Source organism: Mesoplodon bidens (assembly GCF_964165515.1).
Source record: "Mesoplodon bidens genome assembly, chromosome: 7".
Classification (NCBI taxonomy): Eukaryota; Metazoa; Chordata; class Mammalia; order Artiodactyla; family Ziphiidae; genus Mesoplodon; species Mesoplodon bidens.
Window position 1 is genome coordinate 4,153,593 of NC_138164.1, and position 22,209 is coordinate 4,175,801.

At 50.5% G+C, this 22,209-nt stretch overlaps 2 protein-coding genes across 16 annotated transcripts in view; both read right to left on the minus strand.

Moving 5' to 3' along the window:
- Nucleotides 1-1,844, minus strand: part of ST14 (ST14 transmembrane serine protease matriptase) — a 32,139-nt gene extending 30,295 nt beyond the window's left edge. For 5 of the 9 annotated variants that reach the window (XR_014016274.1, XM_081239201.1, XM_081239202.1 and 2 more), the window contains exon 1: nucleotides 1,579-1,844. Coding sequence is in view for 7 of the 9 variants with exons in the window: in XM_081239201.1 (XP_081095327.1) it covers nucleotides 1,579-1,659 (81 nt within the window). In the remaining 2 variants the exon portion in view is untranslated. Of the gene's footprint in view, nucleotides 1-996; nucleotides 1,086-1,578 lie in introns of those variants that run through there. The other 4 variants (XM_081239196.1, XM_081239195.1, XM_081239197.1 and 1 more) reach the window with 3 other exon arrangements.
- Nucleotides 1,845-9,978: 8,134 nt separating this feature from the next.
- The window catches only part of APLP2 (amyloid beta precursor like protein 2), a 70,771-nt gene continuing 58,540 nt past the window's right edge, over nucleotides 9,979-22,209 (minus strand). For 2 of the 7 annotated variants that reach the window (XM_081239019.1, XM_081239015.1), the window contains 7 exons: nucleotides 20,104-20,203; nucleotides 18,453-18,605; nucleotides 16,574-16,609; nucleotides 13,745-13,830; nucleotides 12,944-13,018; nucleotides 12,466-12,621; nucleotides 9,979-11,430 (listed from right to left, as the gene is read on the minus strand). In XM_081239019.1, coding sequence (XP_081095145.1) covers nucleotides 11,329-11,430; nucleotides 12,466-12,621; nucleotides 12,944-13,018; nucleotides 13,745-13,830; nucleotides 16,574-16,609; nucleotides 18,453-18,605; nucleotides 20,104-20,203 — 708 coding nt within the window. In that variant the 3' untranslated portion in view covers nucleotides 9,979-11,328. Of the gene's footprint in view, nucleotides 11,431-12,465; nucleotides 12,622-12,943; nucleotides 13,019-13,744; nucleotides 13,831-16,217; nucleotides 16,463-16,573; nucleotides 16,610-18,452; nucleotides 18,606-20,103; nucleotides 20,204-22,209 lie in introns of those variants that run through there. The other 5 variants (XM_081239020.1, XM_081239018.1, XM_081239017.1 and 2 more) reach the window with 4 other exon arrangements.

Consider the following 22,209-nt stretch of genomic DNA (forward strand, 5'->3'; position numbering starts at 1 on the left):
GAGGGCTGACGGGTGGGAGCTCCGTGGGAGCTCAGAGGACAGTGTGGAGCGTGGGCGGTGAGAGGCGAATCCAGGAAGACCCAGCTCTCCCACTGTCAGCAGGAGACAGTCCCAGGAAGGGAAGTGAGAAAGAACAAGTGAGGTGGAGGGAGGGAAGAAAAACAGTCCTAAAATAACAAACACCAGACAGCAGGCCCTCTGCTGAGGAGGCAGGAGTCGAGAGCCCCAATAGGCAATTATCAGGGATTCACAAACACGGCAATTACGGAAAGGAAATAGAAACCACAGAAGCTGGCCACCCAGCTGCATCCACCTCCAGCAGGGCAGACACTCAGTGGGAACACAGACCCCAGCCCCCAGACTGGCTGCTGAGTCCACACTTCCTTCCGCAAAGGGGGTGGAAAAGTGGAGAAAACAAGAGTGCCCAGACTCAGTTGCTATTTGTGGTTCAGGAAACCATGGCAGCCCCAGAATCTGGTCTTCTGCAAGCTCCCTCAGTCAGGATGCCACTTGGAGAAAGGGACTGATTTGAGAGACCTCCAAAATCTGGCCTGGCATGGGAGCAACGGCTGCAGTGCGGGGTAGGAGAGGAGCTTACTGACCCCAGGATCCTGGGAGAAAGGGAGAGGCAGACCGTCCACTGCTCCCTCCTGAAACAGCCCCTGCCTCGCAGCGCCCACTCAGTGTGCGGGCCTTCCAGGACACCGGGGTCCCCGCTGGCAGAGAGGTGGAGGCCTGGCTGCTAGTTTTGCCTGGGCACTGCCACCTAGGTGTGGCCATCAATAAAGCAGCTAACAACCCATTCCCGCCTCTCTACGGTAAGACTTAATGTTTGTTTTTAAGATCTTTTAAGACGTCCTTGTACTTTCTGCAAACGAGAGCTTCCTGCTTCAGTCTCCAAAAAGCTCAAGACGCAGGTTCTCACATCCTGTCCCATAGAGTCACCTTCCCAAAGGGCTCCATCCCCCGCCTCGGAGAAGCCCAAGCAAGCCCCACCTTGGAGTCCTAAGCTCCAGGCTCCATGGCAACCGAAGCTCTGGTCTCCCAGTTGCCCTCTGCACAGGTCCTCCATTGCCTTCTGACCAGCAAGACAAAAACAAATTCCTGCAGAGGCCAGGGACGCTAGGACTCCAAAGCCCCCTGGAAACATCCCTTCCCCGGCCCAAACCACCCCTCAGAGCCTGCGCCGCTGCTTCCTTTCCCGATGTGCACGGACAGCGCGGAGTTCTTCGGGGACCGAGATGAGCCCCCTTCCAGGCCAGGGAAAGGCCCGAGGGGCAGGAGGGCCAGGACAGGGCACCGCGGGACCGCCGGAACCGGGGCGGGCGCCGCGAGGCTGGAACCGAAGGTCCTGCCGGGAGCCCGCCGAGCAGGAAATTCCACCTGTCGGGTCGGCGCCGCGGCCACAAACCGGCAGCGTAGCGGCTCCCTTGGCCGAGAGAAGCCGGTGCTGCCGGCCCCCTGGGACGCCCGGCCCCCAGCCCCCGGGCCCGCCGGTCCCCGGCCCCCCCAGCACCCCGGCCGCGGCCCCCCGCGCGTCCCGCCCCGAAGGCGCCCGCGCCGCCCGCGCTCGCCCACCTCCGGCCGCGAAGTGTACTTGAGTCCCGCGCCGAGGCCCCCGGAGCCGCCTGTGCCCCTGCGCGCCCGTTCGCTCTTCATGGTCCCGGAGGCCGTATGGCTCAGGCCATCGCCGCGGGGCCGGGGCGCGGGGCGGGCCTGGTTCCGGTCTCAGGCCCAGCGCTCCGGCCGCCGAGGCTCTGCCAGGCCCTTCCTGTTGCGCACAGGTAGTTTCAGGGTGTGGCTCCCGGGCCGCCCCGCCCTCCACGCCGCCGCACCTTCCCGGGCCCGCGCCCTCCCCTCTCCCGTCCTCCCCCTCCCCCTCCCTTCCCCTTCCCTCCTCTCCCCTCCCTCTTCCCTCCTCCTCCCTCCCCTCCCCTCCTCTCCCCTCCTCTCCCCTCCCCTCCCCTTCCCTCCCCTCCCCTTCCCCTTCCCCACCCCCATCCCGCCGGGCTCGGGACCGCCTCCTCCCCTCGCGAAGCGGGAAAGCGAGGCCACCGCCTAAAGGTAGTGTAAGAGCTAGCGGCGACTTGACTGGGGGTGGCCCTCGGTCCGGTCCGCACTGTGCCTCCGCACGGAACAGGCGGGCGGAAAGGACCGCACAACTGCGAAACTTAATCCCCTCCCCCTTGCCCTCCTCCTCGAGTAGAAGTGGCCCTTTCCGCTGGAAGACGACCTCCCTGCCGCCTCCTAGAGGCCCACCTTGGTTTCTTTCCCTCCCTCCCCCCTGCATCTTCAATTTCTCCCCACCTTGCTCCACATCCAGGTCTCAGTTATAACCCCTCCAAAGCCAAACAAAACCCAGAACCGCCCCTGGCTCAGCCTCCAGCTCCGGCCACTGCTCTCCTCTCGCTCCAGACCAGCAGCTGCCTCTTCTGCTGCTAGGAGGGCCGCGCTGTGGCTGAGTCCAGCTGCCCCTGAGTTCCTCAACCCAGTGCCCTTACCTGTCCCCAGCCTCCCTCACCCATTTGCAGCATCCGATACCGATTGATCCCGTCCCTGGATTCCGGTCCCACTTTCTGGCCCCTAAACGTCAAGGTTCCCAAAGCTCTCTCTTCAGCCTCCTCCTTTTTTTCTCTACACTTTCTTGGCAACTCATCTTGTGGCTTCAAGTAAGTAAATCTGCCTTCCTAGCATTGGCATCATGAAGGAGTGCCACTTCGGCATTCACAATTGCTTGGGAACTTCTCCACTTGTGTGTTCTACTGGCGTTACAGAGTCAACAAATATTATCGAGCACATATTATATGCTAAGCACTGTTCTGGGTGCTGGGAAACAAGAGTAAACAAAAACCCCTGCTTTGCAATCAGCAAGCCCTGAACTTCCTTCCCAGACTTGCCACCTTGCACTGTTTTCTCCATTTATAATACTGTTCTCCTAGGCTCAAAACCGTGGAATCGCCTTTGACTCTGCAGCCCCCTTGCATCTCATACCTAATTCGTTCCAGACCTGAGCAACTCTTTCTCTTTGGTAGCGGATGTGTACCACCTCTCTTTCCTCCCCATGCAGAAGACCCCATTTCAAGCTCTTATCACCCTTTGCCTGGATTAGTATAAGAAGCAAATGGAGAATGTGCCCACCCTGTCCACGGAGAGAGGCTGAGGTGGCCAAGCTCTGGCCCGAGGCACCGGGGCGCCAGGGCAGCGAGGATGTTGGCTTTGTTAGTCCGGGCCACTGTCCATGCTGTGAGCCAGAGGAAGCTGCAGCCCACCTGGGCCACCCTCACCCTGATCCCTTCAGCAGTAAACAAGATAGAACAACTTCTGAAAGATAAGCCTAAACACGTAGGTGTGAAAGTTGGTGTCCAAACCAAGGGCTGTAATGGCCTTTGCTACCTGCTAGAATATACGAAGACAGGGAAACTCTGACGAGGAGGTTGTCCAAGATGGTGTCAGCATGTTCATCGAGAAGAAAGCTCAGTGAATACTTTTAGGAACAGAAATGGACTGTGTTGAAGACAAATGATCCAGTGAGCTTGTGTTCAACAACCCAAACATCAGGGCTTCCCTGGTGGCGCAGTGGTTAAGAATCCGCCTGCCAATGCAGGGGACACAGGTTCGAGCCCTGGTCTGGGAAGATCCCACATGCCATGGAGCAATGAAGCCCGCGAACCACAACTACTGAGCCCACATGCCACGACTACTGAAGCCCGCGCGCCTAGAGCCCATGCTCCGCAAAGAGAAGCCACCGCGATGAGAAGCCTGCGCACCGCAACCAAGATTAGCCCCCGCTCACCGCAACTAGAGAAATCCCGCGCACAGCAACGAAGACCCAGAGCAGCCAAAAATAAATAAATAAAAGTAAATAAATTTATTTAAAAAAAAAAAACCTCAAAGGAACGTGTGTCTGTGGAGAAAGCATTAACGTTAGACTCCTCAGGTCGGGCTGTAGGCCCCAGGAGAGTTGTGGAAGCTCTAGGGCTTATTGAAGAAATCATGTGACTGTCACGTGCTTAAGGTTTGTAATGTCTGGCTGCCTTACAATGAAAGTAAAGTGGTGCGTTTAGAAAAAATAATAATAATCAGCAACTGGATCTTCTGCCTCCAGTTTGCTACCCTCTGACCTCTCCGGCACAGGCAATCAGGTTACTCATCCTAAACCACAGCTCCTGTAAAACCCGCAGTGTCTCCTGGATCAAATCCAACTTCCTTGCCTGGCTCTCACAGCGTGACCTGTCTTCCTTTGCAAACTTGCCTCCCGGCAATCCTACTAGGACCCCTTTTCTGCAGCCAGACTTCCCCACATTTGCACCTTTCCTAAAGCTTCTCACCCGCTGGGAAGCCCTTCTCCTTCACAAGCATCTCTGCACATCGGGACAAAGTCACTTGCACAACACTAGTCATTCATGTTCTTCACCGGAGTATTTCCAGCTCTCTGCCTTCTGGGCACAGGCTGGGATTCAAGTTAGGTGCAGCCCTATGGCTAACTGTGGGCAGGGAAATGGCAAATGGCAAATGATACACACCTCTTCCAGGTAGGAGCATGAAGACGCAATGCACAATCCCCATGCCTTCTCTCCCTGGCTAGATGATCCTGAAAGCACATGCTGAGATAAGACAAGACCCCTATTACCCTGCAGCCCTAGGTGGCTGCAGTGAGCAGACTTCTGCTGATGTGCATTTGATATGTAGCATCAATGAGAAGTAAGCTTTTGGGATGTTAAGCCACTGAGAGTCGAGGTTTGTTTGTTATTGCAGCAAGTCTAGCCTATCCACATTGATACACTACTTCCTCCATGAGGTTGTGGAAGCTCTAGGGCTTATTGAAGAAATCATGTGACTGTCACGTGCTTCCCTCTAAACCAGAACTAGGTCTGTTTATACCTCTACTGTGGAATTTATCACCTTTTCTTTGCATTTCTGTCAATGTCTTATGCACCTTTGAGACCTCAGAGCCTAGCACACTGGCTGGCACTATCCCTTGAATAAATAGAAAATAAATCTGCCCCTCCCATCATATGAAGCATTCCAAAGCTAAATAGAAGATATCAGAAAATAATTTTCTGCGTATTGTGACAAAGTCACCTACAGAACTTTGTAGGTACTACCTTGGTACCACAGTCACCAATGACACGATACCCTTCAATTAGTGTAGATGATGGAAAGTAAGCTGGATCCAAAGTAACATAAAGGAGAGGCATTCATGGCACTAAAACCTGCTGCCCTGCTACAAAAGGAGTGTCTCATATCATCTCCCAGGCTCCTGGAGCATCCTCTTTTAAATCATGGAGCTGTGAATTCCTTGCACGTAGAAGGCACTCAGCGCTGTCATTTGAATGCAAAGCACATGCTGTGCATTTACTGCAGACTAGGAGGAGGTGATGCAGGCCAAGACCCTTCCCCTGACATTGTGTCACGTCAGCTTACTGAGTGCACACCAGGCGTGTGACAGAAGAAGAAGTGTAACCACATGTCCTGACATTAAACCCATGACATGTGAGGTCAGTGCTTTTATTCCTAAATTGTAAGTGAAGAAACCCAAGAGCAGAAGCCCGAGCTTCTTTTTTGGTTTGTTTGTTTTTAATATTTATTTAGTTTGGCTGTACCGGGTCTTTTTTTTTTTTTTTGCGGTACGCGGGCTTCTCACTGTTGTGGCCTCTCCCGTTGCGGAGCACAGGCTCCGGACGCGCAGGCTCAGCAGCCGTAGCTCACGGGTCCAGCCGCTCTGCGGCATGTGGGATATTCCCGGACCGGGGCACGAACCCGTGTCCCCTGCATCGGCAGGCGGACTCTCAACCACTGCGCCACCAGGGAAGCCCCTTTCACAGTATTTTAAAATAAGATTGGAAGTGACCAAGAAACCATTTTGTACCTCACAGAGAGATTCATCTGTGACAAAGTAATCAGAGTTGTTGAACTTTAATGATGTTATGCTGTTCCCTGTTTGTTTTTTAAGCTAAAAACACCTTTTCAACTTGCTTTTTCTAAAGAAACCTATGCTATGGAGAAATTTGAAAACCAGTGTCTGGAAAGGTTTCCATTAGTAGTAAATTCTGCTGTCAAAAGTGATGCCTCATCTGAAAGACCTATCTGTATACTTAAGCTCGGAAATAGAATTGGTAGATAGGATTGGAAATTTAGTATCGTGCTGTTAACAGGCACAGTCTAGTATGACTTATCCCATTCCAGCCTGTTTTTTGCAATTTCTCTTCCGGCTTAAAAAAAAAAAAAAAACTTTATTGAGGTATAATTGACATACAATAAACTGCACATATTAGAAAGGTACAATCTGATAAGTTTGACACACGTCAGACTTACACACCCCTGAAACCATCACCACAGTCAAGAACTCTTTCAGCTTTGATAGCCATGAAATACAATGGAACAAGCAGACCTTAGAACCTGACTTTCTGATTGCTGAGTTGCAAAGTGTTAGAACACAATTTAAAAGTAAGAAGGTGTGAGGGAACATAACTCTCCACTCCTTAAGCACATAGCAATGTCCTGCCAGAGAGGAGAGAGGAGAGAAACTTCACAGGGGAGAAACTGACAAACACACCGCAGGCAGGTTATCAAGGACGACAAGGACAGTGACAATCATGGTGACAGCTTGTCCCCTTGATATGCTGTGATGAACACGGCACTTGGCTGTGGTCTTCCTCCCCAGTAACACATAATCCCAGGGTCTTATCATGAGAACACCCAACCAATCCTGGTAGAGGACTGACCAGTACGCCTCAAAACCTTCAAAGTCATCAAAAACAGGGTAAGTCTGAGGAGGCTCTACAGTCGAGGAGTCTAAAGAGACACACCTAAATACGTGATATCCTGGGACAGAAAAAGGACACTGGGTAAAAACTAAGGAAATCGGAAAGAACTATGGACTTTAGTTAGAGAATGAAAGCAATCACTTTGCTTGCACTAAAACTAGTAATATTTCACTGGACCCAAAAGGCTTTGTACCTTTAGTAAATAAAATTTGGAAAAAAATTTTCATCTTTCTTATGCTTCCCAAATTTCCATTTATGATAGGTACATGCATACGGCTTTTAAATGACTCTCTATAGAGGGCACAAATTTAAAAGGTTTTACTCTTGGAGGTTGCTGCTCTAATCAGAAAGAGCCACCGACTCCAGCATTTTAAGTTCAATCAGACCTGGGTTAAGTTGGCCTGAGAACGCCTCGAGATTCCTCAAGAAGTCATGCCCCATCCATTTCAAGGATTCTAGAAAAACGCTGTTTATTTGCTTAGGTCCTGTCCCCTTCCCTGGATACCTGGGCCACTCCCTGAGGAAAAGCACAGCAGACTGCGATTGTGAAGGCCTGCTAGACCCAGTGCCCACAGAGGGCAGGAGAGACACCCTTTCCCCTTATTCACTCTAGGTAACAAGGCAAGGCACCGACTCCGTTTTACAAGGACCACTTCACCCTTTGTCCCAGAAAAGCACTGCACGTCCCAGACTTTGGCTCTGTGCTGAGGAACATGTGAGCTGGTGGCTGTTTCAGCTGTGAAATGGTGGGGGGCAGGGGGCGGGTGCCACAGGGCCTTCTGGTTCCTTCCATCCATCTGGCCCGTGTCCACTTCTAACAAGTCACGTCAGACTGTGCGTTCCTCTGGAGGGGACCCTGGGGACTGTCCAGATTAACTTAGAGACTCATCATGTCCCAGTGTGTCTCCTCAATCAGAGAATCAGCGTCATGGCAACTGAAACCAGAGATTACTAGGACACCTGGGCTGGCTCAGACCTCGATTGCCAGGTTGCGATTTGTAACTGAGCAGACAGGAGGTCGGATGACCTCACGCCAAAGTCCGCAGGGACCGGCACCGCAGGCTGCCAGCAAGGGGGGCAGGGCCACGTTCCCCAGAGGGCAAGGCTGAGTCACGGCAGAAACTAGGGGATGAACGAGTTTCTCTCAGGACCCTGTGCGGGGAAGGTGCCGCCAGGGAGCAGGGTGGAGCTGGTCTAGGTGAGGCCTGCCCTGCAGTCCCTGCCTTACATGCGTTTCCTTTCAAAATCAAAAAAACTTACATCTGCATATAGCGTCTATAGATCTACAGATACAGAGCTAGAGCTCTCCGTCAATCCAGGGTAAGGGCGACAGGTAAACCTAATCACCAGGATGTTCAGATCTACCCTCAGCTCCCTTTGTACTGACCCCACTGGGGTAAAGGAACCCACTGCTATTTCACCAGCCCCAGGCATCTCCGAGGCCCACCACTGACAGTGGTGTGGGTAATGGACACCAGTCCTAAGAGTTGGCCAGTTGGATGAGTCCTGGTTGACAGGCGCCACTTATGAAGTGACTCCTGGGCCGTCTCCCAGGGCCGACATACACGGAGCAAGGGGATGGACAGTGACAGTTGGGCTTGGGTCTCTGCTTCATCCCTCACCAGGTGGAGGACCTCAGCTTTCTGTAAAATAACAGCCATGCTCTGAAGTTCAGATAATTAAATGAGGTGCTGTATACAAAGCAGCTAGCAGATGGCAGGCGCTAACATACAAAAAGCTGGTCTGTTAGGTTTGGAACTGAATCATAATGAATGTAGACCCATATTTTCCAGCTGGTATTGCAGAGGGTCACGTGAAAACACTCTTTAGAACACTGGCAGAAACTGGCTTCAAAAAAATGAAATTTCCTCTTTTTCGCGACCTTTCTGGCAGCAAGTTGTGAGGCCAGTGCAGGAGGGAGGGGCAGATGGGGATGTGCTGATCGCTACAGAGAACCAGCCTGTTCAACTGGTTTGTCCCAAGGTGCTTCCTCGCCAGAGACTCATAAAATGCACATTCCCTATATGCACATACATGTACACTTATACACAGGTATGCATGTATATGCAAGGGACTCTTAACTGCACCATATACTGTAAATCAGCGTCACAGTAAACTAGAGTGAGGACTCTTGAGATTAGCCCCTGAATTTACTCATACAAGTAGCCGGATGTTAGATCACCAGTGAAAACCACCCCCAGGCACAAAGTGCTGAAAGCAGGCGTGGGGTAAACAAGCCTCCATCAACGAGAAAAACAGTGCCTACCAGTGGCAGTTTATTTAAGAAACTCAGAAATGGAGGCTGCAAACCTTTCTCTAAAAATTCAGCCACAAGCTCCACTCACTGTTTCCAGAATCAGGAAGAAAAGTCTCATATTAATAAACATTAATTGTATTTCGCTGCACCAAATTCTTAACTTTCTGACTTATTTTATCTTTTAGCTAATCATGTAATTCATTCTCAAATTTGATCAAATGATCACTACATGTTTATAGGAATTTATAGGACGTCGATAGCTCAAAAGGAAACAGTTAATTTAGAGAAGGAAGAAAACTTTAAAAATTCCTGATGTACAAACTCAGATGGATTTGGCATCATAAAAAGAAGAAATGTTATATGAAATATTAAGGTAAAGCAAGCAGGGACTTCCCCAGTGGGCCAGTGGCTAGGACTGCACACTTCCACTGCAGGGGGGAACGTGTTCGATCCGTGGTCAGAAAACTAAGATCCTGCATGCCATTCGGTGGACACAAAAAAAAAAAAAAAAGAGAGAAAGATAAAGCAAGCAGCTCTTATGGAATTTAAAAATATAATTACAAAATTCACTAGAAAGGCTGAAGGTAAGCAGAGCAATCACCCAGATTACAGACTAAAACTAAAGAAAAAGGAGCAATCAGGGAGGTCCGACGTTTAGCCAATTACAATTTTAGAAAACAGAAAACACAGTGGAGGAAATCATTAAAGAAATAATGAAAGACCAGTTCTCTGAGATCAATAAAAGCCACCAGCTTTGAGGCTGAAGCACTTTCCCTCTTATTTTTTAAATGAAAAACAGAATTCAAGCCCAAGAGTCCAGCTTCCTGTACCAATTCCTGCCTCTGCTGTGCAGTGAGAGACCCTCCAGGGAAGGAAGCACCACTGTTCAGGGCAGGAGGGCTAAAGCCATCATCACCGCGAGTAATGCCAGGCCAATAAAACAAGGAGTCCTGGTGGAAGTTAAAGTATTTATTGATGTGTTTAAACTCTGTACATTCTCCACAGAGCAGATTAAAGAGTTTGTAGGTGAAGTTTACCTGTGCATAGTGGGAAGAGACATGGATGGGGTAAAGGGGAGGAAGAAGAAAAAGAAACAGTCACAGGGAAATAGAAAAAAAATACACCACAGGTTACCAGAACCTTCAGAATTAAAAAAAAAAAAAAAAAAAAAAAGGAAAAGAAGCAGCTGTGAGCGTCAACATCAACTATACAAGCATCACAAAGACTCATGGGAAGGAAACAAAATCTTCAAAGCTTTCCATGGGGTCTACAGATCGTTCTGTGTACAGCCTGGAGCATCCACCTTCCAGAGAAAAGCAAACCTCCCGCATCCTCCCCAGGATGCCGGCCACCTCCTCCTGCTGCCTTCTCTCAGTGAACGGTGGGGATGGTGGAGACCAGTGCCTTCGGAGGGGGTGGGAAATGCCCAAAGAGGAAAACAGCACATCTGGACATTACTCGGGAGAGAAGTGAGCGGTCAAAAGCTACGGTGACTCAACGGCGGACAGTGGAAGAACGTCATGTACAAACTACAGGCTAATTTCTGTGGAAGAACTGGATTCAGAAGGAACGCAGTAGTGGCCCTAATCTGTACACACGAGGCTCGCTGAAAGAAGCTGGAACTCAAATGCTTGCTTTGAGCGCCTCCTTGGTGACAGGACGTGTGTGGAGACACCCAGGTACCCAGTGGTGGGCGCACCAAACTTCCAAGAAACTGGTCCTTCAAAGGAATTTTGAGAGGGGGGCCATGATGTATTTTAAGGATCAATTACGGCTCCTTATTTCAGTTAGTTTCTCAGCAACTTTCTGAAAGCTCATTTAAAGCTTTAAATGAGGAATACTGCCTCTCTTTTAAAAATAAAAACCAGGACAGTGAGCCGTAAACAGCTGATTTACACAATGCGGCCGGAACAAACGGCCTGCATGTAGCATGTACAGTCTATCATTGAAAATCAACATTTTCCATTTCTACAGAGAGCATGTGTGAGACAATACGATAGAAGTGGGACTCCTGATTAATTTAAAAAAGAAAACTACATCAGTCAAATATCTGTAATAGATAATTTTTTCACTTCTTTTAAGGTTTATATATCATATATTGTTATATTAACATTTTTTCACCCATTTAAAAAGAATGGAAATTGTGATTCTACAGTAGTACTTTATAGTCTTAATGATCCAGGAGGTCTGAGTGTAAGATGAAATCCTCTGGAAGTAGCTGTCGGTCAGTCGTAGATACAAACCTCTGGACGTCTGCTGCCCGCCTCACCCCCCCACTCCAGCTGGGTGTCGTGCTTCACCTGCTTAAATCTGCATCTGCTCCAGGTATTTGTAGGTTGGGTTTTCGTAACCATGATTCTGCATCTTGTTCAGGTGACGCTCTTCTGGGGTGAGCATTGGGTCGACCTGCAGGAAGAAAGATGGGGGTTACTGCGTGAGCCCAAGAGAACTTCCCAGGGCATCAGCAGACCTGAGCTGTACGATCCCCGGGGACCACGGGGTGGACCCAACAAGAGCAGGCGGTGAGGACCCAGGAGGAGGAAAGAGAAAAGAAGAGGGTCAGAGAGGCTAGGCTTCTGAAAGCCGGAGTCCACGCTTTCTCCAGTCCAAGCTGGAGAAAACAGTGAGCTGAATCTCCCAGCACCACAGTGACAAGTCTCAGCTCTGCCGCTTCTCTGTGGGGCAGCCTCGGCGAGGGCCAAGGAGCAGGACCAGATGACCTCAGGTCCCCTCCAGCCCTGGAACCCTACAGCTAGGCCAGTGTGCAGCAGGAGGTGAAGCCAGATAACTAAGACACACGCATGTGCATTCATTTCCCCCAGCAGATTCTATTCTTTATTGTATTCATTTTCTAGAATCAAGACACTGTGGACATTCCCACCACTCACCAAAAATAAGTGCTAAGTAAGCAGTTCTAATCACAAATGAGCAGAAGATGGAAGAGAAACAGCCTGGTCTGGCTCTTTCCGAATTTACTGTTGCTTTTCTCCCCATTGAAAAAGAAGAGTGTTTATTCCTATTTCATGTTTTTAGGAATCAATTTACTCACGCTGCCATTGTTGCCTGAACTGCCATATACCTGGTTTTCTCCTTATAAAACATGTCAAAAAAGAGCAAACTAATAACAAAGAAAGAAAGAAACAGTATTAGCAGTCCTTCATTCTCAAACATCTATAACGCACCTGAAAAAAAAGGAAACACTAAGGAAACAATCTGAGAAAACAGTTTTCACCCTGTGCAGCACAAAATGCTCCTATGCTTTCCTCGCATTCACGGTCGAAGCCCAAATTAATGTTAAGAGTTGGCAACGGCTCTCGTGACAGGATCAACCTGACTCAGCCGAGGCTGACTTCCGAGACGTGACCTAATGATCCAGAGAGTCCTCTGACTGACGCGTGGCCTGTCAAGACGCTCGAATTCTGCAGCCCCCCGACGGCTCACCTCCACGATCCCATGGCTGATGGTGCCATACTGCCTCTTCCTCAGCATCACCAGGCTGATGACGATGACCGTGGCGATGGCCACCGCAATGACCAGCAGACCGATGAGGGCGCTGCTGCTCAGACTGAAGTCCTCCCGCAGGGGCCCCACGGATTCCTAACGTGACGAAACAGACGTGCGACAAGGTGTGAGAGACGACAAGCAGCGGGGGAGGCCGTGAGCCTTCGGTCGCGCCTCCAAAACCCCAAAGGGGCGCCTGGACCCTGCCATCCAGGTGGTCGTCCAGGTCGGGGGAGTCCCCACCTTTTGCAATCCCCATGGAGATTCGAACTTGAGCTTTCTTATCCAAAAGCACAGGGGACATGGGGGACGAGGGACCTTTGATAGCTTAAGATAGCGCAAGGTGCTCCCAGGAGGGAGAGAAAACGGCCAAGGCTGGTGTGGGACCTGCCATCAGGTTTTGGAGCGGGACACATACCGGCCCCTCCTCGAGGCCTCCGACTCTCTCGGCGTTGAGAATCATTTCCTTCACGTCCAGGGTCTCGTCAATGACCTGAAACAGGGGGCGGGGGAGGGGGAGAATGTCACCAACTGGGAGGGAGGGCAATTTTAGTGTGTAACTGCTTCTCGTCCCCTCCATTTACCATTTGGTGGAGGGAAGCAGGCGCCTGATGGACACCCACTAACCCATCAGCTCTGCGCCATTCACCTAAGTCCGCTCGCCAAACTCCTGAACAAAGGAGCAGGTGCGGGTGCAAAACTACTGTACAGCAGTTGGTCTTTTAAGGGTTGTCACCTGCGTTTTCCTTTAGGTAACCCTTGTGGAGATGTTTCAGCACAGATTACCAAGCAGCCACGTTTAAATATCAAATTCAGTTAAAGATAATCCAGGAAGGTAAGTGATAAAAATGCTAGATGAATAATTAATAGGTGGTATAAACCTCAGGCAGTGTAAGAACCAAATTCAACTCTATTCCATTTTCAAGTTATTAAATCTCTACTCATTTGAAATGGCCCCTCATATTTTATTCATACCTTTAGTTGCAAATATATTTTCCACGGTATAGCAAGAGATGAGCTACTGCTGAAAAATAATCCTTTATTCACACCCAGACGCTAAACAATACAGCGCATCTGTGGGAGCAGTCAGAGCCTGCCCATCTGCCAGCCTATGGAAACGGACACGTGGAGGTCCATCTGGGAAGCATCTAAGACAATGCGACGCACTCCAATTACTCTCAGAGTTAACACGGCCACAGAGCAGGGAGAAACGGCTCACCATGTTTTCATCCACTTTCTTCTTACTGTTAATCACTTTCTCCTCGGCCCCGATCAGTCTTCCTTCCTGCTCTCCCAGCGCAGAGCCTGTGTGGACAGAGCGCACCTGAGTTTCCTGGGATAGGCTGACCTCGCGCCAACCTCACAGAAGCAGCAAACTCCCTCCTGAGGGCCAGGGAGCCCTCACCAAATGCCCCCTCCCCGTTCTCGATATGCTGCTTGCTCCCATTTGGGAGGATGCGCTGTGCTCCACAGGGGTGAGTGACGCGGGACCAATGGGTGTCGTGGAGAAGGAGAGAGCGCTGTGCTCACTCTGCAAGCCTTCAGGAGAGGATACTTTTCGTACTATAAATAGAAGCTGGATCCAAAGGCATTCCAGCATCAAAAAACCCGTGACCCACCCTGTGATATTACCAAGCACCCACGACCCCTCAACTCACTCCTCTGACACTTCTCTGAGTGGAAGAAATGTCACAGCAGCAGCGAACCTGCGTGCCTGCCTCAAGCACCATCTTTTATGCCACAGGCAGTTCTTTCTGCCTGAAATACCCTCCCTGACCTTATATCCTTCCTATTTGTTCTTCAAGCTGCGGCTCTTTTTGGGAGACATTCCCAGGTTATAGTACTTAGAGCCACTGTTTGTAATTATTGATTTTCTTCTGTGTCTCTCACTAGGATGTCACCCTCCCGGGGCTTATCAGACAGCCACATCCTCGGTGGTTATGACAGAATGAACAGGAAGGAAGCATTCCCTACATGGGGGCAATTCGAACACCAGGGTGGACGGTACCTTTCCATAAACAGAGCAAGAATGGCAACAGTCTCTTGTCACGGTCAGATGTTGCATCACCTGTGCGCGGCACTCCTGACGACGGCGTTTAAAGGCGCAGCACAAACCCAGGGAGAGGAAAAGGGAGGTGCAATCTTCTCTATTTTTAGTCCCAAAGCACGTGACTTCTAGCTCTCCTACCAGTGTCTCGTTAATAATATTATATACAGTGCTACCTAGACGCCTGTGCTTCGAACCTTTTATAAATAGATCAACCTGGCGGCATACTCGGCATTCTAAGGTGACCACCCGTAAGTGAGTAAGATGCCGACACGAGTACTTATTCGCAAAGCACCGCTGTCCCAGGCCGCCAGAGACCCAGCCGCAGCAAAGCTCTCCAGCTCACGGCCAGACTCGTTCTGGACCCAGAGCCGCTAGTAACCGCACTGCAGCTGCTGAACCCCCAGGCCAGCTAACGCTTAACTCATTAGAATGCAGCCAGAAACGAGGCAGCCTTTTTTCCAGAGCTTTCATGTTAAAGAAGAGTTTCACAACTTGATTCTAGGGTGAGTTAAACCAGGGCCGGCTTTTGCAGTCCCAAAATGTCAATGAAACGGCAACACTGCGTTTCAGCTACTTGAGAAAGAGGGCTCTCTCTCAGCAGCATGCTCGGGACCAAGCCTAATAAATTCGAGCTCTGCACTCCTTCCATCTCTCTCTCTCTCCTCCTCCTTAGAATTTCAAAGGTCCTAGGGCAGGATCCTATCTAAAAAATAATGTGGCACTGAACCAACCAATTTAAAGTCCTACTACCAGTGCTCGGACTCTCCTAACACTTTTTTTGGTGGTACAACCCTCATGTTTCTTTAACACCGACCCAAAGCACTTTGGTTTTATAGAATGAATAAACAAGGGAATTTAACGGACCAAACGTTAATGTTTAAACTATTCCAACGAATAACAGTTGAAGCATAAGGACAAGTTAATCTTTCAGAAAATCCAACTTCACCTGAACATATCCAAGAGGTGCCGCCCAGAGGAACGCCCACACAGCGATGGAGAGGCATACCCAAGTAGAATAAAACAAAGCACGTGCACACGAGTGACTTCTGCAGCCAGCTCACAACCTTGTGTTCGGAGAAGCAGCACACACACCACTGCCAAACCCTCAGCCAGGCACGGCACGAGGCAGCCCGGTCAGTCCGAGAACGTGTGCCCTTGTTCACGATGACCCTGGAGGCTGGACTGGCCCCCGCTCCCCCCGCCCCGGAAATGCGGCAGCTATACCGCGGTCTGTGAAGACGGAGGAAGCTGAGTTCAGATTCTGGTTCCTCCAGTTCCTAAGCTCATGACTGAACTCTGAGGCTGCTCCAACTGCCTTATCTGGCAAAGAGAGCTAATAACTCTACCTCCAGTGTGTTCAGTGGTTAAACAAGATCAAGTGTGCAAGCCTTCAGCCTGTGCTCACACGCAGCTAACTTCATCTGAAAAGTGGAGACCCGTTACAGCAAGAGTTCACTTGTCTCAACCTGTTTCATCCATCAGCTTCTACTATGTTCTGAGGGGCGCTACATCTCGGGGGACATGAGACAGCTGGAAACAGACACTCGGGCATGGACAAAAGGCAGAGGACAGCTAAGAAGAAAGGGAAAAGATGTATGTGGGAGCAGCAGAGAAAAAGAGGTAAAATAAAATGACTCTCCACCCGACCATAAGCATGTTTTTATTTACCCTAGTAATTTGCAACCAACCTGTTTAAGCTGGATATACTTTTAAGGTCTACCCAGCTTAAAAGGATTTATGAAGGCTCTACTTTGGTTACTCTGTATTCCTCTGCACTCTCTGGACATCCAGAAGGGCAGCTCAGGATGGCCACCGGGTAAGCAAACCCACGGACACTGGGTTCTGGGTGCCGGGAGTCAGGCTCCTCTGGTCCTCCCACAGCCATGTCTGAAGGCATGAGGCGGAAAACATCAGGTGGTGGAATGGAACGGAGCGTGAAACTTCCGGGCAAGTGAAAGGAATGAAGGTCTTAGGGGGTACATCTTTGACAAAACCAACCTGTTTTCACTGGGTGATACACTTCCGGCTGAGTGTCTAGCAGAAAGGAAAGCAACAAAAACAAAACAGCACAAGAGGAGATTAAGAAAAAAATCCCTTCTTTCAAAATTCCTACCTTTGACTTGACTTTCCCTATAACGTGAACAAAAGCATACTCTTCCTTACAAACTGGGCCTGAGCTGCCCCACAAGCAAACGGCGGTAAGAGCTACAGCACGTGACTGGGAGGAAGGGAGAGACGGCAGGCGGTCTTGGGTCTTTTGGGGGAACTTCTGTGAGAGTCCCAAATTATTTAGCTTAGCCCCAAGTTACCTTTCTTAGAAAGTAACAAAAACACAAGTTAGCACTGGTTGTGGTTTTCTGAGGAGACAAGGTCCTAGTTCACAAATGTCCGAGCAAGACGCGCCCCCATCCCAGCAAGCTGAGGAGGCGGGGCCCCCCTGCAGCCCCACGGGCGGGGTCCGGAAGAGCAGCTTAGGGAGCACGCTGGCACCTCGTCATTTATCTGGCTCCTTCCTCGGATTCCCTTTTACGACCAGAGGGTCAACTGTACTGAGTCGGTACCTCTGAGCGAGCTGGTTTAGAAGGAAGGCACTTGTGTGCGGGTCTGGAGGCCAAGCTGGACGCCCCCTTCCTCGGGCCTCCGTAGCAGCACCACTGGATGTGCCCAGGACTCAGGACCACATCAGCTCAGGCTCAAACCCTTACTCTCTACCTACGAGCTACGTGACCCTGGGCAGACACTTAACCTCTTTAAACCTTGGATCCCCAAATGGGGAACGCTCCCCGTCCCTACCTCAGAGGGTTATTTTGAGGATTACAATATAAACGAGAGCATCCATGCACAGTGCTTAGCCGAGGCTGGCGTATGAGGAGGACTCTACAGCGGTGGCCACTATTTTTATCATCACCACCATCAGCCACAACAGCAGCAGGCAAATAAATAGAAACTGATTCCACACCCTGCTCTCAGGGCCTGGGCTCAGCAGCTTGTTTATTTCTGGTGCAGACCCACAGCTTTTTTTTTTTTTGGCTGCGTTGGGTCTTTGTTGCTGCGCACGGGCTTTCTCTAGTTGCAGCGAGCAGGGGCTACTCTTCTTTGCGGTGCGCGGGCTTCTCATTGCGGTGGCTTCTCTTGTTGCAGAGCACGGGCTCCAGGTGCGCAGGCTTCAGTAGTTGCAGTGCATGGGCTCAGTAGTTGTGGCTCACGGGCTCTAGAGCGCAGGCTCAGTAGTAGTGGCGCACGGGCTTAGTTGCTCCGCGGCATGTGGGATCCTCCCGGACTAGGGCTCAAACCTGTGTCCCCTGCATTGGCAGGCAGATTCTTAACCACTGCGCCACCAGGAAAGCCCCCAGACCCAGAGCTCTGGGAGATCCCCACAGACGTCGAGAACCGGCAGGGGATGGAAGAAAGCACGCCTGCGCAGGAGGAGGCAGAGAGACAGCTTCTCAGTCCGCCTCGCGCTCGAGTGGGTCAGGTCACCTCTGCAGCCCCCGTCACCTACCTCACCAGACTGTTAGGAAAAGATAATGACAGTCTAGAACACGGAAGTGCTATTTAAGCTGCAAAGGGGCTTCCATGTGGAAGGCCTCACACACTGGAGGCAGCTGATGGGGCCAGGACAAACAGTGGGCTTTAGGCAAACTGTCCATAAAATGGGAGAAACGTCACAAACCTCCCGACGTTACTGAAGGCTCCCCACTCGGTGCCTGCACGCGGCAGGTGCTCGGTGAATCCCGGCCCCTCCCCTGCTCGACCTGCACCAGGAACACAGTCTCCCTAGCACAAGCCCGTCCCAGATCTGACTTCAATTTTCTAACTGCATTCTTCCCCGCCCCCTGGCCCCCGCTGCCAAGCTGGGCTGTTACCGCACACGCACCTTCGTTCTCAGGCAGGGACGGGAAGGGATGGAGCGGGTGGAACGGCAGGACCTCGTCGCTCTCCTCCGAGCTCACCCGCACGTCCACGGGGGTCTCTGAGATGGAGGCGGTGAACTGGTCCATGTCTGCTCGCTGTTCTTGAAGCAGCTCATCTGACAAAGACAGACACGCAGGAGCCAGCTTTTCAGAAGGATCTGGTTTCTAGGCACAGGATAGCCTGCATGGGGCTAATTCGTGTCATTATGGGTGGGATGCGAGCTCTGCCTAAAGGGGCGTCTCACCAGCTCGTGACACAGGCCACGCACGACCCCCTCCTCTCTCCTGAGGGTGTGCCCCCTGACTCTGCTGACTGCAGAACCTCGGCACTGGGAACCCCATGGCTGCATCCTGGGCCCCCCTCTCTCCTCGATCAACTCCCTCTGGGTAAGTGGTTTCCTCCTACGGCACAGTTTTAAATACCATCCACGGATCGTGAGTCCCAAACCTGTATCTTGCACCTGCATCCCCGACCTCTGGCTCATCCACCTGGTAGCCTACTTCACACCTCCACTTAATGTCCGAGGGCAATTTCTATTTTAACAGGTAAAGAGAATGCAGCACCTGAGCAAAATGTAGCCTCACCACCCACTCAGCTGCTCACAGGGAAACTGGCGCTGAGCCAATGCTTTTCTTTCTCTCAACCCCCTGCCCCATCCAGCCCGTCAGCGCATCCTGCTCACCCTTCCTCTGAAACACATCCTCAGAACCACTCACATCTCCATCTCCTCCATTCCCATCTCTGTGCACTCAGCCATCCCCTCTCTCTTGGATTTTCACAACTGCTTCCTGGGTGGTTTCCAATTTTCATCAACTCTCAACATAGCAGTCTAGTAATTGTTTTTTAAAGTTCACATTTAAAAAAAAAAAATTCCAGATCTAGTCACCTGCTGGTTTAAAACCCTCGAAGGGCTTTCAATTATCCTAGAATAAAATCCAAACTCCTTGATTTTGCTAAAATCTCTCTATTCAAACGTCAGGCTCTGCAGTGGTCGCTTCCTGTGCTCAGTGTTTCCCCCCTGGGGTCGCTGTGTGGAGGGCGCCTCCTTATCATTCAGACCTCAGGTTCCCCCCAAGGGAGCCTGACCACCAGGCACCCTCCCCGTCCCACCCCCGTTTCACCTCTGGCACAGCACCCATCCCCACGGACACTCGTTTTCCTGACCGTTCCCTCCTCCTAAAATGTGACCTCCAGGAGGTCTGTCTACTGGTGCACATTTTACTCTGTGCCACACAGTAGACACAACAAACGTTCGTTGGATAAATGAAGAAGAGAAAGACCAGAAGAGGGAGGAGGAGTGAGAATGTGAATAAACAGATGCCTTAAAATACGCCAGCAATTAAGGGGGAAAGGGTAACGGGACACTCGCTCAGTCCCTTGCAAATTCACACCCTAGATTTTTCTTCCGGTAACAGAGTGAAGGTCAATGAAACTCAAGGCTCTGTGGCTCCCAGCCAGGGCTTGGTCCTGCCACGTGAGCCCCAGACTTCTGAGCCCGTGGCACGCTAATGCCCGGCTTCGTGGCCTCGCTTGTCCTGTTTCTCTCCTCTGGCACCGCCATCACTCCTGAGCACAAGCCCCGCCTGACCTTGATGCAAACAGTCAGCACCCACCAATTTCCTCTTGGATTTCTTGGGCCACGTAAGGTACTTTGTAGAGCAGAGAAAGGCTCTGGTTCCTTCTTTCTTCAATCACGTGGAGATGTGTCATCACCTGCAAGCACAGGATGGGGGAGAGGCCTTGTCACCAGAACAGCCAGGCCAGCCTGACACCCACACTCTTCTGCAAAGACCTATGTTCTCTACAGAGTCCAGTAAAGCAGCTGGTCAGGGGGGCAGTATGAATCCTCCCCGTGTCTACTGGCCACCGTAGTACAAGAATGTGTGTATTACCTCTCGGTGATCTAAGGATTTATCCAGAGAGTGCTCCAAGTTAAGGGAAAATTTTTAAAACTTCCTTAGCCAAGTACTGATTTGGTTTTCACAGGAGGCACTTGCTAACTGTACTATAAAAAAAGAACCCAAATTTGTACAATGCCAGACACTCAGTAAGGTCCTTCTGAGTGAAAGAGGAAATGAGTTGGTCAATTTTTACCACTGGTCAGACAAGATGAGGTAACAAGGGAATGAAATCATTGGTTAGAAAGTAGATTTGAGGGGTGGGACCATTCATGGATTTTGCTTAGCAAAGCAGTTGCTTGAAATGATTATCACAGTGAGAGCATCAGAACTAGTTTATTCCTATTTAACTAAATTAGCTCTTCCTTCAAAACTGCACACTGAAGTATAAATAAACCTGATTTTTATGGGGTGATAAGGAAGGCATATCTACCATCTGTCTTACATAGCTCACTGCCTTTTCTGAATGCAGAAGTTCCAAGGTTGTTCATCCAAAAAAAAAAGAAAAAAAGTCATTAAAGTGGTCACTGAATTTTATTAAAATAAATTTCTTTTGTCACTGAATTTGAGAGGCTTTCAGGGTGGAAATGAAAGGAGATTTGGACTACATCCACCCCATGACACTGTGAAGCACGTGGCTGTACGTCGTCACAGAAGCTCCTCAGGAAGGCTAATCCCACCGGGCTACACCTGCAGCCACCGAGCTCTTCCTAAAGAGGGCGCTCTGAGCCAATGGATTGATTATGTGGGCTTGAAGCCATTAACATGAAGGGTCAAAATGAAAAAGTTAAATGGAAAGACGCTTTTACTGTAGATTGATGTCTCGCTGACCTGTTAAAGCAAAGGTGAAAGCAGTTTCATTTTATACTTGCCATGCTTTCAATCAAGTAAACTGATGGGAAGGCACCAGAGTGAGTGCTTTGGAGACAAAAATGCAAGTGGAAACGCAACGGTGAGCCCCCCAGTCTCAGCAGTGGGGACACTGCCACATGTCAGAGGAATGAAGGAGCCTGGCAGAGGACGGTTCCTACACCCACGAGGACTAGACCACAGGGTGGGGTGCTGGGCGCCAGGGTCTTTGGAGGGCCGCCTGGAGCTGCGGCGTGGGGCGGGAAGCAGCAGCATATCACTCACGCCTCAAACCGCGTGCACACGTTCTAAGAGGCTCAACGTATTTTCTAGAGTTTACATAACAGGGCAGGGAACAGGCCAAAGGCTGGTGTAATCCAGCCGCCGAGCTGCCCCAGCATGACGGGCTCCGAGCAGACAGTAAACATCACGTGTGGTAAAGAGGCTCCGCCTCCCAGGGCACTCAGGTGGTACCCTGATCCTGGCTCACAGGTTAATTGAACACACTGACCGAGGGCTCACCTTTCCTTCTCTTCTCACCATACAAAACAGGCTGTTTTTCTATAAAATACTACATAATAGTCTAGATTTTCTACAAAAAAAAAAAAATTGAAAAAAGATTACATTTTTTAATTTTAACTTTATTTATTTATTTTTATGGCCGTGCCATGCGGCCTGTGGGATCTCAGTTCCTCGACCAGTATTGAACCTGTGCCTCCTGCACTGAAGTGTGGAGTCTTAATCACTGGACCGCCAGGGAAGACCTACGTTTTAAAAAAAAAAAAGTCGGGTAGACCTGAAAACTTCGAACCCCCGTCAGGATGGAAGCTTTTCCCACCTGAGCTTCCCGGCCTCTCCTCCTTCTCTTCTACTCCATCCAGCTTCCAACAGAGCCTTAGCTCCAGGCCCCCAGCAGAGGCCCCCGGGGGTCCCCAGACCCATGCCCTTCCCACGCTTTAGGACACTGAGTTC